A 24987-nucleotide genomic window follows, 5' to 3' on the forward strand; every position below is an offset into this window, starting at 1 on the left:
TACCTTCCGCTGTAATACTTTTCCCATTTGCTAGGAAGACTTTATCTTTTACACTAAAATCAATTTCTGTGAAGAATGTCTCGTCGCTTGTCATGTGACTTGTTGCCCCTGAATCAATGTACCATCCATGTGGGGTACTATTCTGAGTCACTTTAAAAGTACCATTCCATGATGCACTTTCATTTTCTTTTATGACAGCTTTAGCTCTTTCTCTTGTGGGTAGCTCCCGCTTTCACTGCTCAGCTTTCCAGATTGAACCGTTCTTTTTCAGGTGACCGGCCTTTTTGCAGCGAAAACATACCCTGGTTTCTTTGCTTTGTCTTATGCCTTCATGCACCTTCAGAGCTGCCTCTGGTCTCTCGTTCTCTTCACTATGCAAATTTTCCTTTCTTCTGCTGTATTCATCAATTAATTTTCCCTTAACATATTCGAGCGTCAGTTCAGTTTCCGGTCTAGTTTCTAGAGCATTTATAAGGGCTCTGTATGATTCTGGAAGGCTGCACAGAAGTATTGACACAACATGGTTGCTTTTTAATTCTTCACCTATTGCACCCAGCTGGTCCACAATTTGTAGCATAGCATTTACATGTTCACCCATTTCCTGCCCTCTTTCCAGCCTCATCTTATACAGTTTGCGCAGCAGATATAGTTTACTGTTCAGGTTTGCACGTTCATGCAGTGTTTGTAACGCAGTCCACATACCTTTAGCTGTGCTTTCTTTCCTTATATGAATGAGTTGATTGTCCTCCACTAACAGGCTTATGACTGCTTTTGCTTGTCTGTTTTTTCTGTCCCATTCTTCCGGGTTGTCATTGGGTCTGTGTGTATCTAGTACCGGCCACAAGTCATCTTTGGATAACAGCATTTCAAGCTTAAACTTCCATAGCTGGTAGTTGGTATTGTTGAGCTTTGCTATTGTAAACTTCATATCTGAAGCACTTGCCATCTTTCAGTGAATTGGTAGGATTGTAAATGCAGCACTTACTTGCTTGTAGTTTTCCTTTTTCCAGTGTCTGGAGCTGGGCCCATAACCTGTTGGTTATGTGTTATAGAAGACACTGGTAGTGATAGCAGAATTCAGACTTTACTTGTGTGGCTTAAGTTACAAACATACAGAGCACATTTCAGCAGACATATTACTTCCTGAAGAGATGATAGAGAAGAGGAACAAACAAGTTTTCAGATATACACAACTAGTAACCTTTAGTGTATAGTGCCATCTACTGGTCAAGTGATAATAACACACAATACTATATATAGTACATTATAGTACATGCTGTTGCATTCCCAACACCCGGCACCCCCCTACTCACGCCAACCACCACAACCCCCTCAATCTCATATCTGTCCCCCTCCTCCCCACATCCACCCCTCCCCTCTCGGTTGCACTCCTGAATGCCTGTTTGGTTTGCAACAAGCTCACCGCCATCCACGACCTCTTTGTCTCCCACTCCCTCAACCTCCTAGCGGTCACCGAAACCTGGATCCAAGCCACTGACTCCACCTCCCCTGCTGCCCTCTCCAACAGAGGCCTCGTTTGGACCTATTCACCCAGACCGAGTGGACGCAGAGGCGGAGGGTTTGGTATGCTCCTACCACCGCTGAGCACCTTCCAGGTCCTCCCTATCTCCTCTCCCTATCCTCCTCCTTCGAGGCCCACTGCATCCGGCTCTTCTCTCCCACCCCCCTAAGGATTGCGGTAATCTATCGGCCTCCTGTTCCGCATCCCTCTTCCTAGAGGACTTCGCCACCTGGCTTCCCTTCTTCCTCTCCTCCGAGCTACCGACCATCATCCTAGGCGACTTCAATATCCCGATCAACGCCAACAGCCCGGCTACTTCCCAACTCCTCCTTCTAACCTCCTCCTTCGCGCTCACACAGCACACTCAGTCCTCCACCCACTCCAACGGAAACACCCTGGACCTCGTTTTCTCCCACCTCTGCACCCCCCATGACTTCACTAACACCCCCTTCCCCCTCTCTGACCACCACCTCCTCACATTCTCCATCTCCCCCTCCCTCAACTCCCCCCCAAAGCATCTAACCATCACCCGCAACCTCCGCAATCTGGACCCGACCCATCTCCACCCAGCAGCTGACCCTTGACTCCCTGGCACCCCTAACCACACGTAGCATTAGACCCCGACCGCTTCAACCCTGGCAAAACAACCACACAAAATGCCTCAAACAACGCAGTCACGCCCTGGAGTGCTTATGGTGCAAAACCAGATCCCCTCCCGGGTTCTCCCTCTATAAAGCTGCCTACCTCGCCTACACCACCTCCCTCCACGCTGCCAAGCAAGCCTATTTCATAACCCTCATCAACACCCTCTCCACCTGTCCTCGTCGGCTCTTCTCCACTTTCAAATCCCTGCTCTCTCCCTGTGGTGGTTTATGTAAGAATTTATTCTACTTATGAAGGGCGGTGTCCTTTTCCCTTAAACAAAATATCGCAGTGCCTACAGCCGTTAAAATACGGCAATTATTTAATGAACCAATAATTTGGACACCTTAATAATTTGATCACCACTTATTAATATACCTTGAGTCCTTTTAGCCAGTATGATTTCGTACCATACACACAAAAATTGCCTTTATAATAAATAAATAGATGAATTTATTTATGTACAAAAATTATATATATATTAACACAAAACTCAAAAGACTGGTGATGAATGGATACTGGTACACACGATCAAAGATATACTATACCAATTCTATACACCAAACAATTTTTCTAGATAGTAATAAAGATTAAAATCAAATTTAGTGATAAGTGTTAATTTATAGTACTTCAGAGGTCATTTCTCCCAAAACGTGGCCATAGAAATGTGAGAAAATATTCCCTGATAAATCGTACTATAACCAATTAAAAATTAATTAATTATGCAATATCTATAATTTCAATATTACACCAAACAATTCTTAGCAGTAATAATATGGATCTCTCTATATATATATGAACACCCAATGCAATTACTATCACCCCAATGCAATTACTATCACCCCAATGCAATTACTATCACCCCAATGCAAGAGAGGAAATATAAAATACAATATTAATTCTTAACAATCTCACCACACCCAGAACCTGGATTATGACGCCTCCCCAGTGCATTCAGCTGGCAATTGAAATTCCTGCAGAAGAATGGCCGCAGGGAGCAAGTGAGAGAGTGCAATAGGTGGTAGTGTTTAAGAAAAAGTGTAGGATGGTAGAAGTTCAGAGATTTAGGAGTCTAGTAAAAGTTTTAGTAGTTTGGAAATATTGAGAAATAGTGTTAAAAGGTCTTTAAGTTTTTCAGATGGGATAGATTTCAGCCTCGTCAGATTTCTTCAGCTTTTCAGATCTCCTTCCGATTGTTGATTGGTTTTTCTTTAGGTTTCTTATTTTTCTTAGCATGAGTCTTTTAGTATATGTTTTTTTTTAGATGAGGTGCATGGCTTTTTTATACCATCCAAACCATTGTTTTAAAAGACCCTCCCAACAGGCTTTTTGATTGGCCGGTCGAGAAGTGTATGTACCTAAGATATCTCTCACCTGTCCACTGGGGGGCAGTCAGGGATCACAAAACAATTTGAGGATTAATGATGACTCATACCTTGGGTGGAAACCAAGGTAATTTTAGATATTAAATATACGTCTTATCCAAATATATTTGATTTTACCACTAATGTTTCGGATAGGAACCATAGAAAGATATATGTGCATTCAGTTATTCATTTCCCTGAGATTCAAACTTGTGTGAAACATTTGCTTTCTGATGGAAACATACAACTGATACCAATTCACAAAATATCTTACTTTTCACCATTTCATACTTAATTTAGTGGTCTGCAATCCCCAACTCTGCTGAATATATTTTTGTGTGTGGAACCCTTTATAACATCCCATTGAGATCCCCCACACTTTCCTTGGCTGGGAATATAGTTCATGGGAATATGACAGAGACCCTTATCCATTGTTGAGTGCTTCAAGTACATAGACTGGCCTGTAGTTAAACCTGAATTCAATAGCCTATTGTGACAGTCCATAACGTTTCCTCTGGGAATCCACACTTTCAAGGTTTTATTTAATCTTCTCAGATCTACAAGTATCGTCTCACCATTGTCATTTTGGTCAGGTGTGATTACTCACTGTTTGGAAGTCCAATGGTGGTATTTGACTTTGTAATTAACTTTTTTCAGGTGAAATCTCCTCATTTTCAACAGACAATGGTAATTGTTGAGAAAACATACTTTGCCAGTCTTAGAGTCACCGACATCAGATCCCACTATTATCTTTCCTGGGACCTGTTTGACCACCTGTAGAGATTCAAATAGTATATTGTCTCTGGAACAAGTCTCTTCCACTCATTGTGTGTGTGATTTCACGAGAAGGTCATTTGAATTCTCACCAAGAAAGATTAACCCCTAACAGACGGCTGGGCTTGTTACTGTTGGATTGAAATCATATTTTTAATAAATATTCCCCCAAAAGTCACTACATCCCCCCCACCCCCACCCAGCACCTCACTCACCGCCCACGAGATTGCCAATCACTTCCAAAACAAGATTGACGCAATCCGTAAGGACATTGTCAACTCGCAATCCACCTCTCCACCCAGCCTTCTGCCCTCCTTCAACCGTCCCCTCCCCCGACCTCATAGCCGCACTACCCCCCCACTATACCTAATGCCCCACACATCATCACCTCGCCAACACTCCGCTCCTTCAGCTCAACTACCCCCTAGGAGGTCTCTAAGGTCTTCCCTGAAGCCCGCCTCACCACCTGCCCCCTAGACCAAATCCCCTCACAGCTCCTCCAGTCACCCCCCTCCATCATTCGCTCCCTCACCCACATCTTCAATCTCTCCCTCTCCACTGGCACCGTCCCCTCCCCTCTAAAGCATGCACACATCATCCCCATACTCAAAAAACCCTCCCTTGACCCCACCAACCTTAACAACCTTAGACCCATCTCCTTGTTGCCCTTCACTTCCAAGCTCCTTGAGCACCTGGCCTACAATTGCCAAAGCCAATGGCCACTATTCTATCCCCCTGCTCCTCGACCTCTCCGTGGCCTTCAACACTGTTGACCACCCTCTCCTCCTTGCCAAACTGCACTCCCTTGGCATCAAGGACGCTGCTCTCTCCTGGTTCGCCTCCTACCTTTCCCAACGCTCCTTCAGTGTCACCTACAACACTGCCACCTCCCCCTCTCTGTCGGGGTCCCCCAAGGCTCTGTCCTCGGGCCCCTCCTCTTCTCCATCTATACCTTCTCCCTTGGCAAACTTATTCACTCCCACGGCTTCAATTACCACCTCTATGCTGACAACACCCAAATTTACCTCTCCACCCCCCCACCTCACCCCCTCATTCTCTGCCCGCATTGCCCACCTCCTAAACAACATATCAGACTGGATGTCGCTCCACTTCCTCAAACTTAACCTATCCAAAACCAAGCTCCTGGTCTTCCCCCCACCCTGTGCCCCCCCATCCTCTCCATCACTACTAACAACGCCACCATCACTCCCACCCCACACGCCAAAGTCCTGGGTGTCACCCTGGACTCCCACCTCTCCTTCCTACCCCATATCCAACTGCTATCTAAATCTTGCAGGCTTCGCCTCCGCAACATCTCCAAGATACGCACATTCCTCACCCCAGACACCACCAAACAACTCGTACACTCCCTCATCATCTCACGCCTGGACTACTGCAACTCCCTCCTCACTGGCCTACCCAAACGAACGCTATCCCCACTCCAGTCTATCCTAAACTCAGCGGCCAGACTAATCCACCTCACCAACCGCTCCACATCTGCCTCCCCCATCTGCCAATCCCTTCATTGGCTCCCAATTGCCCAACGCATCAAGTTCAAGCTGCTAACCCTGACCTACAAAGCCATTCACAACGCCGCCCCAAACTACATAACCGACCTGATACCCAGATACTACCCTACCCGTGCCCTCCGCTCCTCTCAGGACCTTTTGCTCTCTAGCTCCCTGGTCTCCTCCTCCCACGCCCGATTGCAGGACTTCTCCAGGACATCCCCCATCCTCTGGAACTCCCAACCCCAATCCATCAGACTGTCGCCTACCCTCCTCACCTTCAAGCGCACCCTGAAAACCCATCTCTTCAGGGAAGCCTACCCCAACCTCACCTAACACCTGACCACACCTAACAACTAACCTCCTCCACTCCTCCCACCACTCCATCCCCCACAGCCATCTCCTCCTGTGCCACCTTCTCCTCCCTCCTAGATTGTAAGCTGGAAAGAGCAGGGCCCTCACACCCCTCGTGTAGTGTATTGTTACTGTCTTGTCTCATGTTCTGTCCCCCCCGCTACTGTACAGCGCTGAGCAAACCCTTTGGTGCTATATAAATAATGTATAATAATAATAATAATCCTAACAGGAGTTCTGTCATTTTTCAGGATGTCAGGAAAAACATGTCCTCCGTCAGTAAATGTTCATGTTGTGTCAGGAATAAAAGTCACGGAGGGTTGGGAACCCTGCAAGGGGGGCAGAGATATGTGACTGCCTAGTCCAGCCTTTCTCAGCCAGGGTTCCTCCAAAGGGTTCTAGGGCTTCCTTGTCACTTCATTGGTCTGTATATGGAAGTGTCACCGACCAGCCGTTTCTGGATACACAGCTTTGTCATCATTGCACACACACAGGATTTTGTTTTTCATTCAATACATTTTTATTACAATTTCACTTTTAAAAAGATTGAAGCATAAAAATCAGGAAATAGTAAAGGAAGGAATCCGATTGGTCAGGAAGATCCCTTGTCTGGAATGTGGGGGCGGAGTCATTATTATTGGTGTACAATACAATACACAACGTGTTCCATTATTATAACAAAGTATTGTAGAAAAGATCTCAACATAGAAAATGGGGGAAAGGAGGAAATAAAGGCGGATATGAAGGGGAATCTGTGTACGGGGAACACCTTAACAATCACCACCATTTTATTCTCCAGGGCCTCTGATGTCACAGAATAGATGTTTGGGGGTTTATCTCATCTTCAGGACCAAAATCTGCATTTTCCCATGTGTGCAAAATCATGCAGAAACAGCTCTGGCAGTGAGAGGGTTAATGTGGGCTAGATGGGATCCCTCTGCTGGGGTGACATTAGAGCTCCCCCTAGCTGCAGCCTGGTAATAACATTGCCCTCTAAATATTGGACATAATAGTGGATTTTTCCTGAAATACAGCAATCACTAATGGCACAATACCACATTATGGCCACTAGATGGAGCCAAAGGAATCAGAGTGTGAAATAAAGTATGCCTAATATTCGTCATGGCCGGGCGAATGTCACTCACATTCCTTCTAACTTTTTTTTTTTTTTACTAAACCTCTAAGTGTTTGTGAAAGCTTCCACCATAAATATACTCAGCCAATGAGAGGCGATGACTCCATATTTATTACAGGTACTTCTATAGCACTGTCCATTTATACATAAATTGTTCATTCCCATCAGTCCCCGCCCCCGAGGAGCGTACAATCTAAGGTCCCTAACTCACATTCATACATACACATACTAGGGGACAATATACCTACCAGCATGTCTTTGGCATGTGGGAAGAAACCAGAGTACCTGGAGGAGACCCATGCAGGCACAGGGAGAACATGCAAACTCCAGGCAGGTGGTGCCATGGTTGGGATTCAAACTAATGACCCGAGTACTGTCAGGCAGAAGGGCTAACCACTGAGCTGCTATCAATAGCCAACCCGGTCCCACACTTCATCTATGTCTTTGGGGACCTCTGATCTCCTTATGAACTGTTTCTTCCATGATGAAGATCAGCCATGGAGTATATCTGAGGTGTATATCAGGGTGTGCTTCTTCCCCACATGAGAGCTGGGATGTCCAGCAACATTCATCTAGAAGACATTTCCCGCACTCAAGGCACAAATACACCTCCAGGGTTGTGTGGGACCCCTGATGTGCAGGAAGACAGGACTTCAGTGAGGAACATTTCCCTCACTCAGGACAGGAAAGTGGCTTCTCCCCCGTGTGACATCTCTGATGTTTGTAAAGATTGGACTTCACTGAAAAACATTTCCCACACTCACAACAGGCATACGGCTTCTCCCCCGTGTGAGATCTCTGATGTGTGTAAAGATTGGATTTCTGTGAAAAACATTTCCCACACTCAGGACAAGCATATGGCTTCTCCCCCGTGTGAGATCTTTGATGTGCGTGAAGATTAGACTTCTCTGAAAAACATTTCCCACATTCAGGACAGGAAAATGGTTTCTCCCCCGTGTGCAATCTCTGATGAATACGAAGACTGGACTTATCAGAAAAACATTTCCCGCACTCAGAACAGGAAAGTGGCTTCTCCCCTGTGTGAGTTCTCTGATGACTGTAAACATGGAACCTCATTGAAAAACATTTCCCGCACTCAGGACAGGCATATGGCTTCTCCCCCGTGTGAGATCTATGATGTCTGTAAAGACTGGACTTGTCTGAAAAACATTTCCCACACTCTGCACAGGAATATGGCTTTTCCCCTGTGTGAGATCTCTGATGTCTGTAAAGATCAGACTTCTCTGAGAAACATTTTCTACACTTAGGACAGATATAAGGTCTTTTCCCTGTGTGAGATCTTTGATGCTTAACAAGATCTGATTTTGCTACAAAACTTTTCCCACACTCAGGACAAGAAAATGGCTTCTCCCCCTTGTGAGATCTCTGATGTCTGGAAAGATTGCACTTCTGTGAAAAACATTTCCCGCACTCAGGACAGGAATGTGGCTTCTCTCCTGTGTGAGATGTTTTATGCTCATTAAGACGACATTTAAAACGGAAACATTTCCCGCACTCAGGACAGGAGAAGCTCTTCCCTATTGGAAGGCCGGCCTGGTCCCGCACAGTCTGAGGTTCCTCAGGATACGAGGAATCCGATGGTCCATCTACACTGGGTGGTGCCGGATGGACATTGGAGGGAGCCGGGTTTTCTCCTGGACTATACTGTGTGATGTCCTCATCTTCTACTTCACAGTCTGGAGACAAAGTGAGACAATCCTCGGAGGTTTTCCTCATCTCCCGGCCATGGACTAAAATACAAAGACAAAGAGGATTACTAGACAGGAGCTGATTGGTTCCCCCAAACCAGGACTCCGCCCACATCAGGCAGCTTGGTCTCTGAGGAGTTTACAATTCCACCCTCAAGGGAACTAGGAAATGGCTCCTCTGATCTCCTACCAGGTCATTTCTTTATTCATGGACCTTAGTCAGAGAGTGAGGAAACAACCAGAACTGTCTTTTATAGGAGGGACAGTGATGAGGGGATTATAGGACGAGGGTCCCCACCCCCTCTATCACTCATCGCCATCTTCCCAACACAAGAAGTACTGCACTTCCTTATTTACTCCATGATTTAGTCATGAAGAACAGCGGGGCTGAGCCCCACCAGAGGTCAGAGAGTGAGGATGGGGGGAGAACAACCAAGATGAAGACTGGACTGATCCTGAAGACCACCATCATTGGGGTATTGACTCCTCCCTCATTATCACTTTCTGTTTAAGGGTCCAAAGTTGGAGGATGTTATCACATTATTATCACCATGTAAAAGTCTGTGCTCCAATCACATCATCCGATATAAAATGTCCAGCTGGGAGGAAATGGGTGGAAAATAATTAAGGCCTAAAGTGAAGGAAATGTGTATTTGCTCCCCTGCTGATGTTGAATGTTCGCCCCTCACACAGAAATGATCGGTCTAACAATTGAATGTTCGGTGTAACACCGAGAGACAGAATACAACAAATTCAGCAGAAATGCGTCTAACAAATGATGACTGATCTGCATGTTCATGAGGGAAAGAAGGATTGGATCCCCTTCACAAAACATGACTTAGTACTTGGTGGCAAATCCCTTGTTGGCAATCACAGAGGTCAGACGTTTCCTGGAGTTGGCCCCAGGTTCGCACACATCTCAGGAGGGATTTTGGCCCACTCCTCTTGGCAGATCCTCTCCAAGTCATTAAGGTTTGGTGTATGACGTTTGACAACTCGAACTTTCAGCTCCCTCCACAGATTTTCAATCGGATGAAGGTCTGGAGACTGGCTAGGCCACTCCAGGGCCTTAATGTGCTTCTTCTTGAGCCCCTCCTTTGTTGCCTTGGCCATGTGTTTTGGGTCATTGTCATGCTGGAACACCCATCCACCACCCATTTTCAATGCCCTGGCTGAGGGAAGAAGGTTCTCACCCAAGATTAGACTGTACATTGCCCCATCCATCGTCCCTTTGATGCGGTGCAGTTGTCCTGTCCCAAAGCAGAATGTTTCCACCACCATGTTTCACAGTTGGGATGGTGTTCTTGGGGTCATAGGCAGCATTCCTCCTCCTCCAAACAATGAGTTGAGTTGATGCCAAAGAGCTGGATTTTGGTCTCCTCTGACCACAACACTTCCCACCAGTCCTCCTCGGCATCATTCAGATGTTCAGTGGCAGACTTCAGACGGGCCTGGACATGGGCTTTCTTGAGCAGAGGGACCTTGCGGGCACTGCAGGATTTCAGTCCTTGTTGGCGTAGTGTGTTACCAATTGTTTTCTTGGTGACTGTGGTCCCAGCTGCCTGGAGATCATTGACAAGATCCTCACGTGTAGTTCTGGGATGATTCCTCACTGTTCTCATGATCATTGACACCCCACGAGGTGAGATCTTGCATGGTGCACCAGACCTAGGGAGACTGACACTTGTTTTGTGTTTCTTCCATTTGTGAATGATTGCACCAACTGTTGTCACCTTCTCACCAAGCTGCTTGGCCATAGTTTGGTAGCCCAGTCCAGCCTTGTGTAGGTCTACCATCTTGTCCCTGACATCCTTGGACAGCTCTTTGGTCTTTGCCATGGTGGAGAGTTTGGAATCTGATGGTTTGATTGCTCCTGTGGACAGGTGTCTTTATACAGGTAACACAATGAGATTAGCAGCACTCCCTTTAAGAGACTGCTTCTAATCTCAGCTTATTAGCTGTATGAAAGACACCTGGGAGCCAGAAATCCTGCTGAATGATAGGGGATCAAATCCTTCTTTCCCTCATGAACATGCAGATCAGTCATCATTTGTTAGACGCATTTCTGCTGAATTTGTTGTTGTATTCTGTCTCTCAGTGTTACACCGAACATTCCATTGTTAGACCGATCATTTCTGTGTGAGGGGCAAACATTCCATTGTTAGACCGATCATTTCTGTGTGAGGGGCGAACATTCCATTGTTAGACCGATCATTTCTGTGTGAGGGGCGAACATTCCATTGTTAGACCGATCATTTCTGTGTGCGGGGCGAACATTCCATTGTTAGACCGATCATTTCTGTGTGCGGGGCGAACATTCACCATCAGCCGGGGAGCAAATACACATTTCCTTCACTGTATGTAATGTACAACTTATCATATAGGATACAAAAGTTAGGACTAAACAGTATTCGTTTTCTTCTATATTCATCTGGTGATCTAGCCAGTAAATCTGTTTTATAAAACTCTGCAGCAGAATGTATCAGTTCCAGGGATGAGGCAGACCATTTACCACTGACAGGGGGCTTACAATGATCAGCTTTTATTTATTCATGTAAAACTTTTATCCCAAAAGAAAAAAACTGTTTGATGTAACTGATTATGAAGTGTGAGCTGGAGTTTGGCTTCAATTAGTTACTGTTTTAAATCTGCTAATACATCTAACACTCCCCTCCCCCCAGACTGACCATGCTGCTGCCTCCACAGCGGGGGCGCTCTAATACAGAAGGTGTGTTACTGGCCAGATCACCAGGAGAAAACAGGGAAAAAAGCCAAAGAAAAGGAATGCAGCCGCCACCTCATCCTATGTCCAGTGATAGCAGTGACATCTACTGGCCACAGTGAGACATCACAAGACAACCTAAACTTAGGGAGAAACCAAGTGAAGAACTATACAATCAGCCTGAGCCAAGTACAGCCCAGCCACAAACTAAACCCACATAGTACCTCTATTCAGGACAAGGGGGCCACACTAATAAATAGTGTAAGGATCACATCAAATTGGTGTTTAGTAATCAGAGATCACTTACAGGGGTTGTAACCCTCAGACATGGAATATGAACAAACATATCCCTCTACAGTGTGTACTTGTCTCACTCCAGAGCAATAAGAGCCACTTCTGTCTGCTGTCTCCTTCCTCTGCGATCAGCATGAATCACTTCTGACAAGTCTTCCTGACACCAAGAGAAAAAATGTGAAAGGGGAGAAGCTCCAGCACACAGCCTGTGATTGACAGCCTCAGCTCTGTTCCTGTGTGCTGTGTGTACCTTCCCTCCAATCACCTTTAGAGCTCACCTCACTGAACTCTGCAGAATGTGACTTTATCTCTCTGTCTCTTTTTTTCTGACTTCTCAGACAAGCTGTATACATTCTGGGCTTTGAACAGTTGTAGAGAAGAGATTGCTGCAGATAAAAAGGTGCAACATATGTAGGATTTGTTTTATCTCTGTGTATCACCTGAGGCCAGTCACTGCACTGAGTATATGGAGGGATTACAACCACTTTAAATGTCTACTGTAGACAAGTTGCAGAGATCCCACACCGCTGCCTCCCATCTCCTGAGACTGCACTCAGTGACTTGGGTCTGAGACACTACAGACATATCCCTCCACCCGGCACAGCCAGCAGACCACAGAGCAAGGAACCCTGGGAGAAATGTTCTGTCAGAGATCTTACTAGATCCGGGCATGGAGCAGAAGATCAATAGCACACACCCCAGGTGCCTAGGTCTAGTAACATCTATGATGAAAATGAACATTTTGCTGCCAGCTGAACCCCAGAACCTCCATAAATCCAGTCTAGATACATAAATTGTGTCTGCAGCACAGAGAAGGAAGATTATCCGAGAGAAATCCAGGAATACAGGACGGGGAACACAGCTCAGGAAAGTGACCAGGGGATTACAGGCTAATATCACCCAGTCCCCGCCCTACTCTGGACCAATCAGTGAGCAGTATGGGTGGAGGAATGGATTTAGTGTTCATGACCCACCTGTGCTGATCTCTGTAGGAGTGTCCTCCTCTATAAATGTCCCCGTTATTCCATCCTCCTCCATAGACTGCTGATCATCCCTCACATACGCCTCTTCTTCTTCAACCTCAAATTCTCTCAGGTTTCCACTCTGAATATATAATAAAAATGCCATCAATGGTAACAATGCAGATAATGTACAGATCCTAATGATACTATCAGTGATTGTTCCTCATCTACCTGATGATGGTGAGGGATGGTGTGACCTTCCTGTGTGGAATCCCGGGAATACAGAGGACGGGGACATCTCTCTGGTGGGTTCCCATGACTGGATCCATCTGTAGGAAACACACACACTGACTGAATCCATTGTTTCTATGTGTTTATCAGATGATGGGGGATCTAGGTGGATCCTCCGTACTGCTCTCTCCTTTACAATAAAGTCTCCTCTTACCCGGTGATGTGAGGGGCGGCTGATTGTCCATCATGACGTCCTTGTAGAGATCCTTGTGTCCTTCTAAATACTCCCACTCCTCCATGGAGAAATAGACAGTGACACCCTGACACCTTATAGGAACCTGACACACACAATGATACAGTCACCATCCAGACACATCCCTTGTCTGTTACTGGAGAATGTCCCAGAATTCCCGGCACCGCTCACCTCTCCTGTCAGCAGCTCCATCATCTTCTTGGTGACTTCTAGAATCTTCTGCATGTTGTGTCTCTCAGGGTTTAGGGAGTCACATGGAGGCACTGTGATGGTCATATGATCACCTGACTTCAATCTCTGTATTGAGGAACCAATAAGAATATCATGTTAGAATCCCAGAATCCTCCTCACCTCTCCGGTCAGGTCTGTGTGATGTCATGTGACCTCCCAGAATCCTCCTCACCTCTCCGGTCAGGTCTGTGTGTAGGAATCGTGCACACAGAGACTGACGCGGCCCTCCGTTTTGTTAATAATTTTCTATGTTATACCATTTCTAACTCCCAAAGCAGGCTACCCCCTCCATCTTGTAGATCTCTCATCCCCCTCCCGTGCTGTGGGGTGACATGTGGCCTGAGTGATGAGAAGGGTCACTGAACTTCAAAAGACCTTCCAAGGGGTTGTAAACACAGACTTACTTTTAAAAACTCACTTTACATATAAGTTGATATCTTCACTTAGAACATAACTACCTAAACATGGAGCCTATATTCAGAAGGCTCAGTTTGAGACCATTCTCCTGGTATGTGACACCCCTTAGCTGACCTACAGAGAAAAGCAGAAAAGTATATCTCTTGAACCATTTAAGTGCATATTTCATGTTTCATCTCTAACCATTCTGCAGATGTGGCTGAGTATTAATATACTAGTGACCAGGCCGGCAAATGTACCTAGGAAAAGTTATGAGCCAAAATATAAGCTAGGAGAGATTCTGCTTGTAACTTAGGTCTCCACCCAACACCCCTCCCCAAAAGGAGACCATTGGTTACTACTCCAAAGAGACACCCTGCTGGGATTTGCTAGAAAAAGGCTGTTATGCTTGGAGTGTGGATGAGAGAAGAGAAGATTCTCCTGCTTTTAACATCGAGACTAGCAGTAGAGCCAAGAAATTGGCTCATGAGACTTGAAACTGCATAACCCAAGGCTTTTTGGCTAGTACTCATCTACCTAAACTTCTGTTATCTCTTTGCGGTGTTATTGCTCTCTATATATTTATATATATATTGGTTACATCTTTTTTCTGTAAATCTTTTTATTGCACCCTTTTGACCTTTTAGTAATAAATCTTACTTTCTGAAAGTGTTGAACTGTTTCTAAAGCTCTTTAATGCAACTTAAGAATTCCTGCCGCTGAAGAGCGCTACTGTGTGTGTTTAACCCTCTGTATAACCTGTCTGCAGTGACAGTGGTATACAGATGATTATTTCAACCACCCTAGTGTTATTGCTGATATTGCCGAGTTTCTTCTTTCTCTGTACAAAAAGGAGGTTGGGGCAATGTGAAGGGTTAATTGCGTAATTAACCTGACCCAGTAACAATCGTGCTCAGGCTGCCGGTACATAGATTTGTGGTCCAGTTAGCTGGAAAATCATTGTGCAGGGTGCAGCTGGGCGTGGCATTGTTACGCACCTGACATCGCGGTTTTAGATTGGCTAGTCCTTCGGTCACGAGTCTGGTGAGAGGGGCAGAGATTTGATATCGCAATCGTCACACTGTGTATTATTAATAGACATAAGAGTGCTGTCATGTGACCTCCCAGAATCCTCCTCACCTCTCCGGTCAGGTCTGTGTTTTTTTTTTAATACAGATCAAAGTGATGTCATGTGACCTCCCAGAATCCTCCTCACCTCTCCGGTCAGGTCTGTGTTTTATTAAAAAAGTTGAGAGTGATGTCATGTGACCTCCCAGAATCCTCCTCACCTCTCCGGTCAGGTCTGTGTTTTATTAATAGAGATGAGAGTGATGTCATGTGACCTCCCAGAATCCTCCTCACCTCTCCGGTCAGCAGGTAGATGATCTCCAGGGTGAGGTTTAGTATCTTCTCAGTCATGTGACTCCGGTCCTCCTCCATCCTCATTGGTGCCATCATGTGATCTATACAGGTCTCCTTGTAGACGGATAACTTTGGGAAATGAAAGTAAGAATGATTTGGATGGTATTGGTCACACAATAATAGGATGTGGATGTGAGGGGGGAATAGGAGGGTTGCTGGACATGGAAGAATTACTACCCCCATGGGAAGACATTTTGTTTGGACAGTTTAGTGTTTGATGCATATTTGAGGTCCCGGGACCCTCTTGTCCTGCCAGATCAGAAATCCCCTTTTCTCTGTTGGGTTTGTTTGGTCTCTGAACTGGTTTTGATGAGTATTAGATCTGCAGACAAGGAATGATAAATACAATCCTTCCTATGACTTGTTTGCTCTGAGGCAGTGCTGTGAGGTCAATGTCGGCTCATCATGAGGTCCAGGAAGGGGAACTTGATGACTTTTGGCCGGAGTTGCTGGAAAATCAGGATAATTGGCAGAACTCCGACTGCAAGGCTCCAATCTGTGGCAGCCTGCTGACTGACAGGAGTGATGTCACTGTCACTCTCTGCAGTAAAAGAAGAGCTTGGATGGGATAGCAGGAGGATGGTGCTGGTGGAGTAGAGAGCTGTGGGGGAGGAGCCTGTTCTCTTCCCTCCAATGACAGCCTAGTGTGGGTAGAAGGAGGACAGGAGGGGGACAGGTTTGGATACCAAGTATACTGTAATATCCAGGACATTGTACAGAGTGGTGGTGGTTCTGGAGCTCTGAATTCCAGCACCGGGCACTGCCAGAGCCTGTGTCATGGGAAGGTATTGGAGTGTCTCCTGAAGATGTTCAGCACTGACCCCTGACTACCTTTTAGTCAATAATGCACCAACAGACCTCCTCTAAGAACAAGTGCCCACCAAGTGGTGAAGGTCCGCCCTCCTTCATTCCACTTGGTATCTTGGAATATATTATTTGACCAGTGAGATGGTAAGAAGGTGAAGGTTGTCTTCCTTTCCTGGCAGGAGTTCTGTAAGGAGGTCTGGAAAGTAAGTGCAGGTAAGAGGACAATCAGAGACCAAGAGCCCCCCTCCCTACCTCAGTGTCCCCCTGAGCCTGACAAACGTCTCTTTCCTCAGAGCCCTGCTCCCTGCCAACCCTATCCTACCAGATTCCTTCAGCTACTCAAACCCCTAAAAGCCCTTGAACTCCACTACCCCCTCAGGGGCCCCAAAGTTCCTCATCCTCAGTAACCCCTGAGAGACCCCCTCAGCTCCTCTACTTTGCTCAGACCCCTCAGTATTTTCCTCCCTCTGACACCAATGATGGAACATATTCTTCATGGCAGGCTGGGGAATGTTTTCTTCCTCCTTCCCAGCAATGTAAGGGGCTCTATGCTCCATACTCCTGACCCCGGCACTCCATCATTGTGTTGGCTGCATAGTGTAATGATTGCCCATTGGCTGCCTGTGTAGTGTCATCATTGCCCTTTGTAGGCCATGTATGGTCAGGATGGTCCTTGTCTTGTCTATTTATTGTCAGTGCTGTTTGTTTAGAGCAGCGGTTCTCAACCTGGGGGTCGCGACCCCTTTGGGGGTCGAACGACCATTTCACAGGGGTCGCCTAAGACCATCGGAAAACACATATTTCCGATGGTCTTAGGAACCGAGACACCGCTCCTGTCTCAGGCGATCTGTGGGCGGGATGATATGCTGCCCCTGTCACATGGCCACACCTCCGGGATCACTCAACAGCTCCGCCTCCTCGCCGCTGATTGGCCACCGGAACTGTAGCTCAGGAGAGGCACACAGGCGGCCAATCACCGGCGAGGAGGTGGAGCTTGGAGAGGAGGAGCCGAGCGCCAGCGCGCGGAGATCAAAGAAGATCGAGGGATCTGCAGGAGCGAGTGAAGAGAGAGGCCAGAGAAGGAAGACAGCTGACAGGTAAGTGAGAGAGAGCGAGCCCAGGCTGGAGCAGGAGTCAGCAAGGTAAGTATCATTGGTGTCAGTGGGAGGGATAGTGCCCCATCATTTGTGTCACTAATACCAACGATGGGGCACTATTCCTCCCACTGACACCAACGATGGGGCACTATTCCTCCCCCCACTGACACCAACGATGGGGCACTATTCCTCCCCCCACTGACACCAAGAATGGGGCACTATTCCTCCCCCCACCGACACCAACGATGGGGCACTATTCCCCCCCCCCACTGACCCCAACGATGGGTCACTATTCCCCCCCCCACTGACCCCAATGATGGGCCACTATTCCCCCCCCTGACCCCAATGATGGGGCACTATTCCCCCTCCACCACACTGACATCAATGATGGGGCACTATTCCTCCCACCGACACCAAGGATGGGGCACTATTCCTCCCACCGACACCAACGATGGGGCACTATTCCTCCCACCGACACCAACGATGGGGCACTATTCCTCCCACCGACACCAACGATGGGGCACTATTCCTCCCACCGACACCAATGATGGGGCACTATTCCCCCCACCGACACCAATGATGGGGCACTATTCCTCCCACTGACACCAATGATGGGACACTATTCCTCCCACTGACACCAATGATGGGGCACTATTCCTCCCACTGACACCAATGATGGGGCACTATTCCTCCCACTGACACCAATGATGAGGCACTATTCCTCCCACTGACACCAATGATGGGGCACTATTCCTCCCACTGACACCAACGATGGGGCACTATTCCTTCCACTGACACCAATGATGGGGCACTATTCCTCCCACTGACACCAATGATGGGACACTATTCCTCCCACTAATGCCAATGATGGGGCACTATTCCTCCACTGATACCAATGATGGGGCACTATTCCTCCCACTGACACCAATGATGGGGCACTATTTCTCCCACTGACACCAATGATGGGACACTATTCCTCCCACTGACACCAATGATGGGACACTATTCCTCCCACTGACACCAATGATGGGACACTATTCCTCCCACTAATGCCAATGATGGGGCACTATTCCTCCCACTGACACCAATGATGGGGCACTATTCCTCCCACTGACACCAATGATGGGACACTATTCCTCCCACTGACACCAATGATGGGACACTATTCCTCCCACTGACGCCAATGATGGAGCACTATTCCTCCCGCTGACACCAATGATGGGACACCATTCCTCCCACTAATGCCAATGATGGAGCACTATTCCTCCCTCTGACACCAATGATGGGGACACTATTCCTCCCACTAATGCCAATGATGGAGCACTATTCCTCCCGCTGACACCAATGATGGGGACACTATTCCTCCCACTGATACCAATGATGGGGCACTATTCCTCCCACTGACACCAATGATGGGGACACTATTCCTCCCACTGATACCAACGATGGGACACTATTCCTCCCACTGACACCAACGATGGGGCACTATTCCTCCCACTGACACCAACGATGGGACACTATTCCTCCCACTGACACCAACGATGGGGCACTATTCCTCCCACTGATACCAACGATGGGACACTATTCCTGACACTGACATCAGTGATGGGGCACTATTCCTCCCACTGACACCAACGATGGGGCACTATTCCTCCCACTGATACCAATGATGGGGCACTATTCCTCCCACTGATACCAATGATGGGGCACTATTCCTCCCACTGACACCAATGATGGGGCACTATTCCTCCCACTGACACCAATGATGGGGTGCTATTCCTCCCACTGACACCAATGATGGGGCACTATTCCTCCCACTGATACCAACGATGGGACACTATTCCTGACACTGACATCAGTGATGGGGCACTATTCCTCCCACTGATACCAATGATGGGGCACTATTCCTCCCACTGACACCAATGATGGGGCACTATTCCTCCCACTGACACCAATGATGGGGCACTATTCCTCCCACTGACACCAATGATGGGGTGCTATTCCTCCCACTGACACCAATGATGGGGCACTATTCCTCCCACTGACACCAATGATGGGGCACTATTCCTCCCACTGACACCAATGATGGGGCACTATTCCTCCCACTGACACCAATGATGGGACACTATTCCTCCCACTGATACTAATGATGGGGCACTATTCCTCCCACTGATACCAACGATGGGGCACTATTCCTCCCACTGATACCAACGATGGGACACTATTCCTGACACTGACATCAGTGATGGGACACTATTCCTCCCACTGATACCAACGATGGGACACTATTCCTCCCACTGACACCAATGATGGGGCACTATTCCCCCCACTGACACCAATGATGGGGCACTATTCCTCCCACTGACACCAACGATGGGACACTATTCCTGACACTGACATCAGTGATGGGGCACTATTCCTCCCACTGACACCAACGATGGGACACTATTCCTGACACTGACATCAGTGATGGGGCACTATTCCTCCCACTGATACCAACGATGGGACACTATTCCTCCCACTGACACCAATGATGGGGCACTATTCCTCCCACTGACATCAGTGATGTGGCACTAGTCCTCCCACTGCAAAATTACAGTTATGAAGTAGCAACGAAAATAATTTTATGGTTGGGGGTCACCACAACATGAGGAACTGTATTAAGGGGTCGCGGCATTAGAAAGGTTGAGAACCACTGGTTTAGAGGACCACATTACTAGAATTTATCTCCACAATGAGGAGAATGTTCCGGCCCCGGAAGTGGGGGAATGTTCTGCCCCTGAAGGGGTTCATCTGGGTTCCCACACTATATATGTGTGTATCATCATCTGCTGGAGATAAAAGACGTCGTAGTGACTATGGAGGAAGAGGACGGACATGACTATGGAGGAAGAGGACGGACGTGACTATGGAGGAAGAGGACGGATGTGACTATGGAGGAAGAGGACGGACGTGACTATGGTGGAAGAGGACGGACGTGACTATGGTGGAAGAGGACGGACGTGACTATGGAGGAAGAGGACGGACGTGACTATGGAGGAAGAGGACGGACGTGACTATGGAGGAAGAGGACGGACGTGACTATGGAGGAAGAGGACGGACGTGACTATGGAGGAAGAGGAAGGACGTGACTATGGAGGAAGAGGACGGACGTGACTATGGAGGAAGAGGACGGACGTGACTATGGAGGAAGAGGACGGACATGATGGGGGGTTACTGGGTGTAAGTATAAAATAACATCTTATTACCTCCTCTGCTGCTACTTCGACCACTGTCTCCTCGCTGCTTCCTATGGTATGGAACTTCCTGTCTTTTTGCAGATTACTTCCTGTCTGTACCTGACATCACTTCCTGTCTGTACCGACATCACTTCCTGTCTGTGTTCTATAATAACTTCTTTTCTGGATAGAAGTGAGATCACCACCTTGTGGAGTTCAGAGGAACTGCAGCCCCAAGAAATATTAAAATATTCGTTCCTTTGGTTTCCATGAAAGATCAAAAATAACTAAAAAAAACTGAGAAAAAAAAAACTATCTCTTATGCAACCAACTATTTATTTTTTAATATTTATATTGAAATTTTTCAAGTTACAGAAAATGTAACAGACAAGTGTCATGTTATAAGGTATGAAATCTCCCCAACAAACAGGCGGATGAATAAACAACAGACATCCCGCAGGGAAGCAGGAAATGTGTGCAATAATGACTGGAGACGTCACATAGAACATTCCCAGCATTAAGTCCACCTTGTACAGGGGAAGCAATAATAGGAGACATATGGATCACACAGAGCATTCATCATACACACCACACATAGTGCACAACACATACAACATGGAACTCAACTAGCACCAGAACATGGGAAATAAAAGAGACAGCAGAAAGGAAGAAAAGAGGGTAACAGTAATGAGAGGAGAGAAGAGAGAAGAAGAGAGAAGAGGAGGAGAGGAGGATAGAAGAGGAGGAGAGGGGAGGGGAGGAGGAGGAGAGGAGAGGAAGAGGAGAAAGAGAAGGGAGGAGGAGGAGAGGAGAGGAGAGGAGGAGAGGGGAGGAGGAGGAGAGGACAGGAGGAGAGGGGAGGAGGAGGAGAGGAGAGGAGGAGGAGAAAGGGAAGGGAGGAGGAGGAGAGGAGGAGAGGGGAGGAGAAGAGGAGAGAAGGAGAGGAGAGGGGAGGAGAGAAGAGAAAAGAGGAGAAGGGAGAGGGGAGGGGAGAGGGGAGGGCAGGGCAGGTGAGAAGAGAGAGAGATGGAGAGGAGAAGAGAGGAGGAGAGGAGAGAAGAGAAGGGGGAGGGGAAAGGGGAGGAGAGTAGAGGGGAGGAGGAGGAGAGGAGAAGAAAGGAGAGGGGAGTAGAGGGGAGAGGAGAGGGGAGGGCAGGGGAGAGGGTAGAGGAGGAGAGAGGAGAGCGCAGGGGAGTGGAGAGGGTAGAGGAGAGGGGAGGGGAGGGAAGAGGAGATGGCAGAGAAAAGGAGAGGGGAGGGGAGTGCAGGGGAGAGGAGAGGGGAGGGGAGGGCAGGGGAGAGGGTAGAGGAGGAGAGAGGAGAGTGCAGGGGAGTGGAGAGGGTAGAGGAGGGGGGAGGGGAAAGGGGAGGGGAGAGGGGAGGGAAGAGGAGATGGCAGAGGAAAGGAGAGGAGAGGGGAGGGGAGTGCAGGGGAGAGGAGAGGGGAGGGGAGAGAGGAGGGAAGAGGAGAGAAGAGGGAAGGAGAGAAAAGGAGGGAAGGAGAAGAGAGCCAAATCAGGAAGTACTAGGGCACGGGGATGTATGGACTCCACGGATCCCACGTTTTATCACACATGTTGGTATTATGATGTAAAACACAGGTGAGTCTGTCGTTAGTCAGGATCCAATCTCATTTGTTGTGAACATATTGAAGCGGAATAATTGATCTCTTCTAATATTCAGCAATAGTGATTCTCGCTGCTAACAGCATAGAAGTAAGACACTTAACCCCTCGCCTACCGGGCAGTTCTATCCCCTTCCTGACCAGGACAATTTTCAGCTTTCAGCGTTGTAGAACTTTGAATGACAATTGCGCAGTCATGCAACACTGTACCCATGTGAAACATACCATTTGTTTTTCACACAAATAGAGTTTTCTTTTGATGGTATTTACTCACTGCTGGGTGTTTTATTTTTTGAGCTATAAACAAAAAAAAGCAAAAATTTTGAAAAAAAAAGGGGTTTTTTTGTTTCTATTATAAAATTTTGCAAACAGTTAATTTTTCTCCTTCACTGATGTGCGCTGATGAGACTGCACTGATAGGCAGCACTGATAGGCAGCACTGATGGGCACTGATGTGCAGCAATGATAGGCAGCACTGATGGGCACTGATGTGCAGCAATGATAGGCAGCACTGATGGGCACTGATGAGGTGGCACAGATAGGCAGAACTTATAGGCGGCACTGATGCTGATGCACTGATATGCAACAATGTTGGGCACTGATAGAAAGCACTCATAGGCACTGAGAGGTGGCACTGATGGATGGCACTGACTTACGGCACTGCTGGGTGGCACTGCTGGGCGGCAATGGTGGGCACCTCTGGGCACTTGTGGGCGGAACTGCAGGGCACAGGTGACTGGCACTGCTTGGCACTGATCATCAGTGCCCTGATGATCGGTGCTGATCCCTCCTCTGACAATTGCTGGTTATCAGCAGTACTTTCCTCATGCTGTGACAGTGTGAGGAAAGTGCAGCCGATAACTGGCAACTACATTTCCTGGTGATCTGATGTATCATTGGACACAGCTGATCATGTGGTAATAGGCCGCTGTGATTGGCCTTTTACCACAACACATGATCAGCTGTGTCCGTAGGACACAGCGATCATGGAGATCACAGAGTGCATGCCTCCGGGGGTACGCGGGAGGGCGTGTTCTGGGAGGACGTCATATGACACTCCCAGAACTAGCCGGCCACAGTGAAGCCATCATTTGGCTATATGCAGTTGGCAAGTGGTTAAGGGTCTTCTTTTGGTACTGTAAGTGGAAATTTATGGAAGAGGGCCGTTTCCGGGGCCCTACCAACATTAACCCCCATCACCCTGTACATAAGGTTAAACATGTGGATCCAAAATCTAGTAACTATCAGACATTATACAAAAATCTTATTTGTGCCAGTCAATGTTTAAAATCCAAAATTATAGTCCAAATAAATGAATCCTCTGTGTCCAACTTCAACCTCCCCATAAATCCAGATAAGATGTGTACCTCAAAAAAAATGGAAAAACTAAAAATAGTGTATTACCTTCAATATCATCTGGTATAACTTTACCAACAATAATATATACTTAACAAAATATGCACAAAATAAAATAAAAACAAGATTCAAATCGTGAGCAACACATGAATCGTGAAATCACTCCGTGTACACTATAAATATATATAAATGTGAACAATCAGTGTACACTCATAAAACAAAAAAATAAATAAAATTAAAATAAATAAATAAAATAAAGGAAATAAATAAATAAAATGATATAAATTGTGAACACTTCTAAATAGCTGAAATGCATACAATTACCCTCATTAGAGTAATAGCAAGCCTTTAAAGAGTACACCCTGGACTCTCACTCCAGTGTTGTAGTCACTCCCCGGACTGTCACTCCAGTGTTGTAGTCGCTCCCCGGACTGTCACTCCAGTGTTGTAGTCACTCCCCGGACTGTCACTCCAGTGTTGTAGTCGCTCCCCGGACTGTCACTCCTGTGTTGTAGTCGCTCCCCGGACTGTCACTCCAGTGTTGTAGTCGCTCCCCGGACTGTCATTCCAGTGTTGTAGTCGCTCCCTGGAATGTCACTCCAGTGTTGTAGTCGCTCCCTGGACTGTCACTCCAGTGTTGTAGTCGCTCCCTGGAATGTCACTCCAGTGTTGTAGTCGCTCCCTGGACTGTCACTCCAGTGTTGTAGTCGCTCCCCGGACTGTCACTCCAGTGTTGTAGTCGCTCCCCGGACTGTCACTCCAGTGTTGTAGTCGCTCCCCGGACTGTCACTCCAGTGTTGTAGTCACTCCCCGGACTCTCACTCCAGTGTTGTAGTCCCTCCCCGGACTCTCACTCCAGTGTTGTAGTCGCTCCCCGGACTGTCACTCCAGTGTTGTAGTCCCTCCCCGGACTCTCACTCCAGTGTTGTAGTCACTCCCTGGACTCTCACTCCAGTATGTAACAGACGGGGTTCCAATCCTTAGGCAAACATCTCATGACTCCATCATCCCCAAGTTTAGCCCAGTTCATCTCTGGCTACTTGGCAGCCACCAGCACATGGGCAGCCCTCCAACAAGTCTCTCTCAACACTCCGGTTTGTCTCGCCATGTGAAGAATTTATGATTCCTCCATCGTAGCTGTTTTTCCATTTTTGTGGCGAGACAAAGATTAAGCTCCAAACGAGCCTGTTGTACCTTAAGTAACAAGTCCGGGGTTGGAGTCATTTTACGTTGGGCCAGTAAAGCCTCGTATTCCTTAGTTTTGGCAGAGATCAACTCTTCACGAGATCACTTCAGTCTATAGGCTCTTTGGATACAAAAACCTCTGATAGAAGCTTTATGGTTGTGAGCTCTAGAGAAATGAGAG

At 47.3% G+C, this 24987-nt stretch overlaps 1 protein-coding gene and 1 long non-coding RNA gene across 2 annotated transcripts in view; both read right to left on the bottom strand.

Annotated features, from left to right (window-relative positions):
• LOC149441825 (uncharacterized) overlaps positions 1-13310 on the bottom strand; it is a 216114-nt gene extending 202804 nt beyond the window's left edge. The window contains 3 exon segments of the mRNA XM_089656862.1: positions 7965-9050; positions 12999-13128; positions 13218-13310. Of these exon segments, the coding sequence (XP_089512988.1) occupies positions 7965-9050; positions 12999-13062 (1150 nt within the window). The 5' untranslated portion in view covers positions 13063-13128; positions 13218-13310.
• Positions 13311-13646: 336 nt separating this feature from the next.
• LOC149441827 (uncharacterized) lies at positions 13647-20931 on the bottom strand. The gene is made up of 3 exons (XR_016307292.1): positions 20672-20931; positions 15460-15588; positions 13647-13767 (listed from the first exon to the last, which is right to left on the bottom strand). It is a non-coding gene; the product is annotated as an uncharacterized LOC149441827 (long non-coding RNA).
• Between the last annotated feature and the right edge of the window lie 4056 nt (positions 20932-24987).

The sequence above is a fragment of the Staurois parvus genome, unplaced genomic scaffold (assembly GCF_062004578.1).
Source record: "Staurois parvus isolate SC_StPar_1 unplaced genomic scaffold, SC_StPar_1.0 ptg000942l, whole genome shotgun sequence".
In the NCBI taxonomy this organism is placed as follows: Eukaryota; Metazoa; Chordata; class Amphibia; order Anura; family Ranidae; genus Staurois; species Staurois parvus.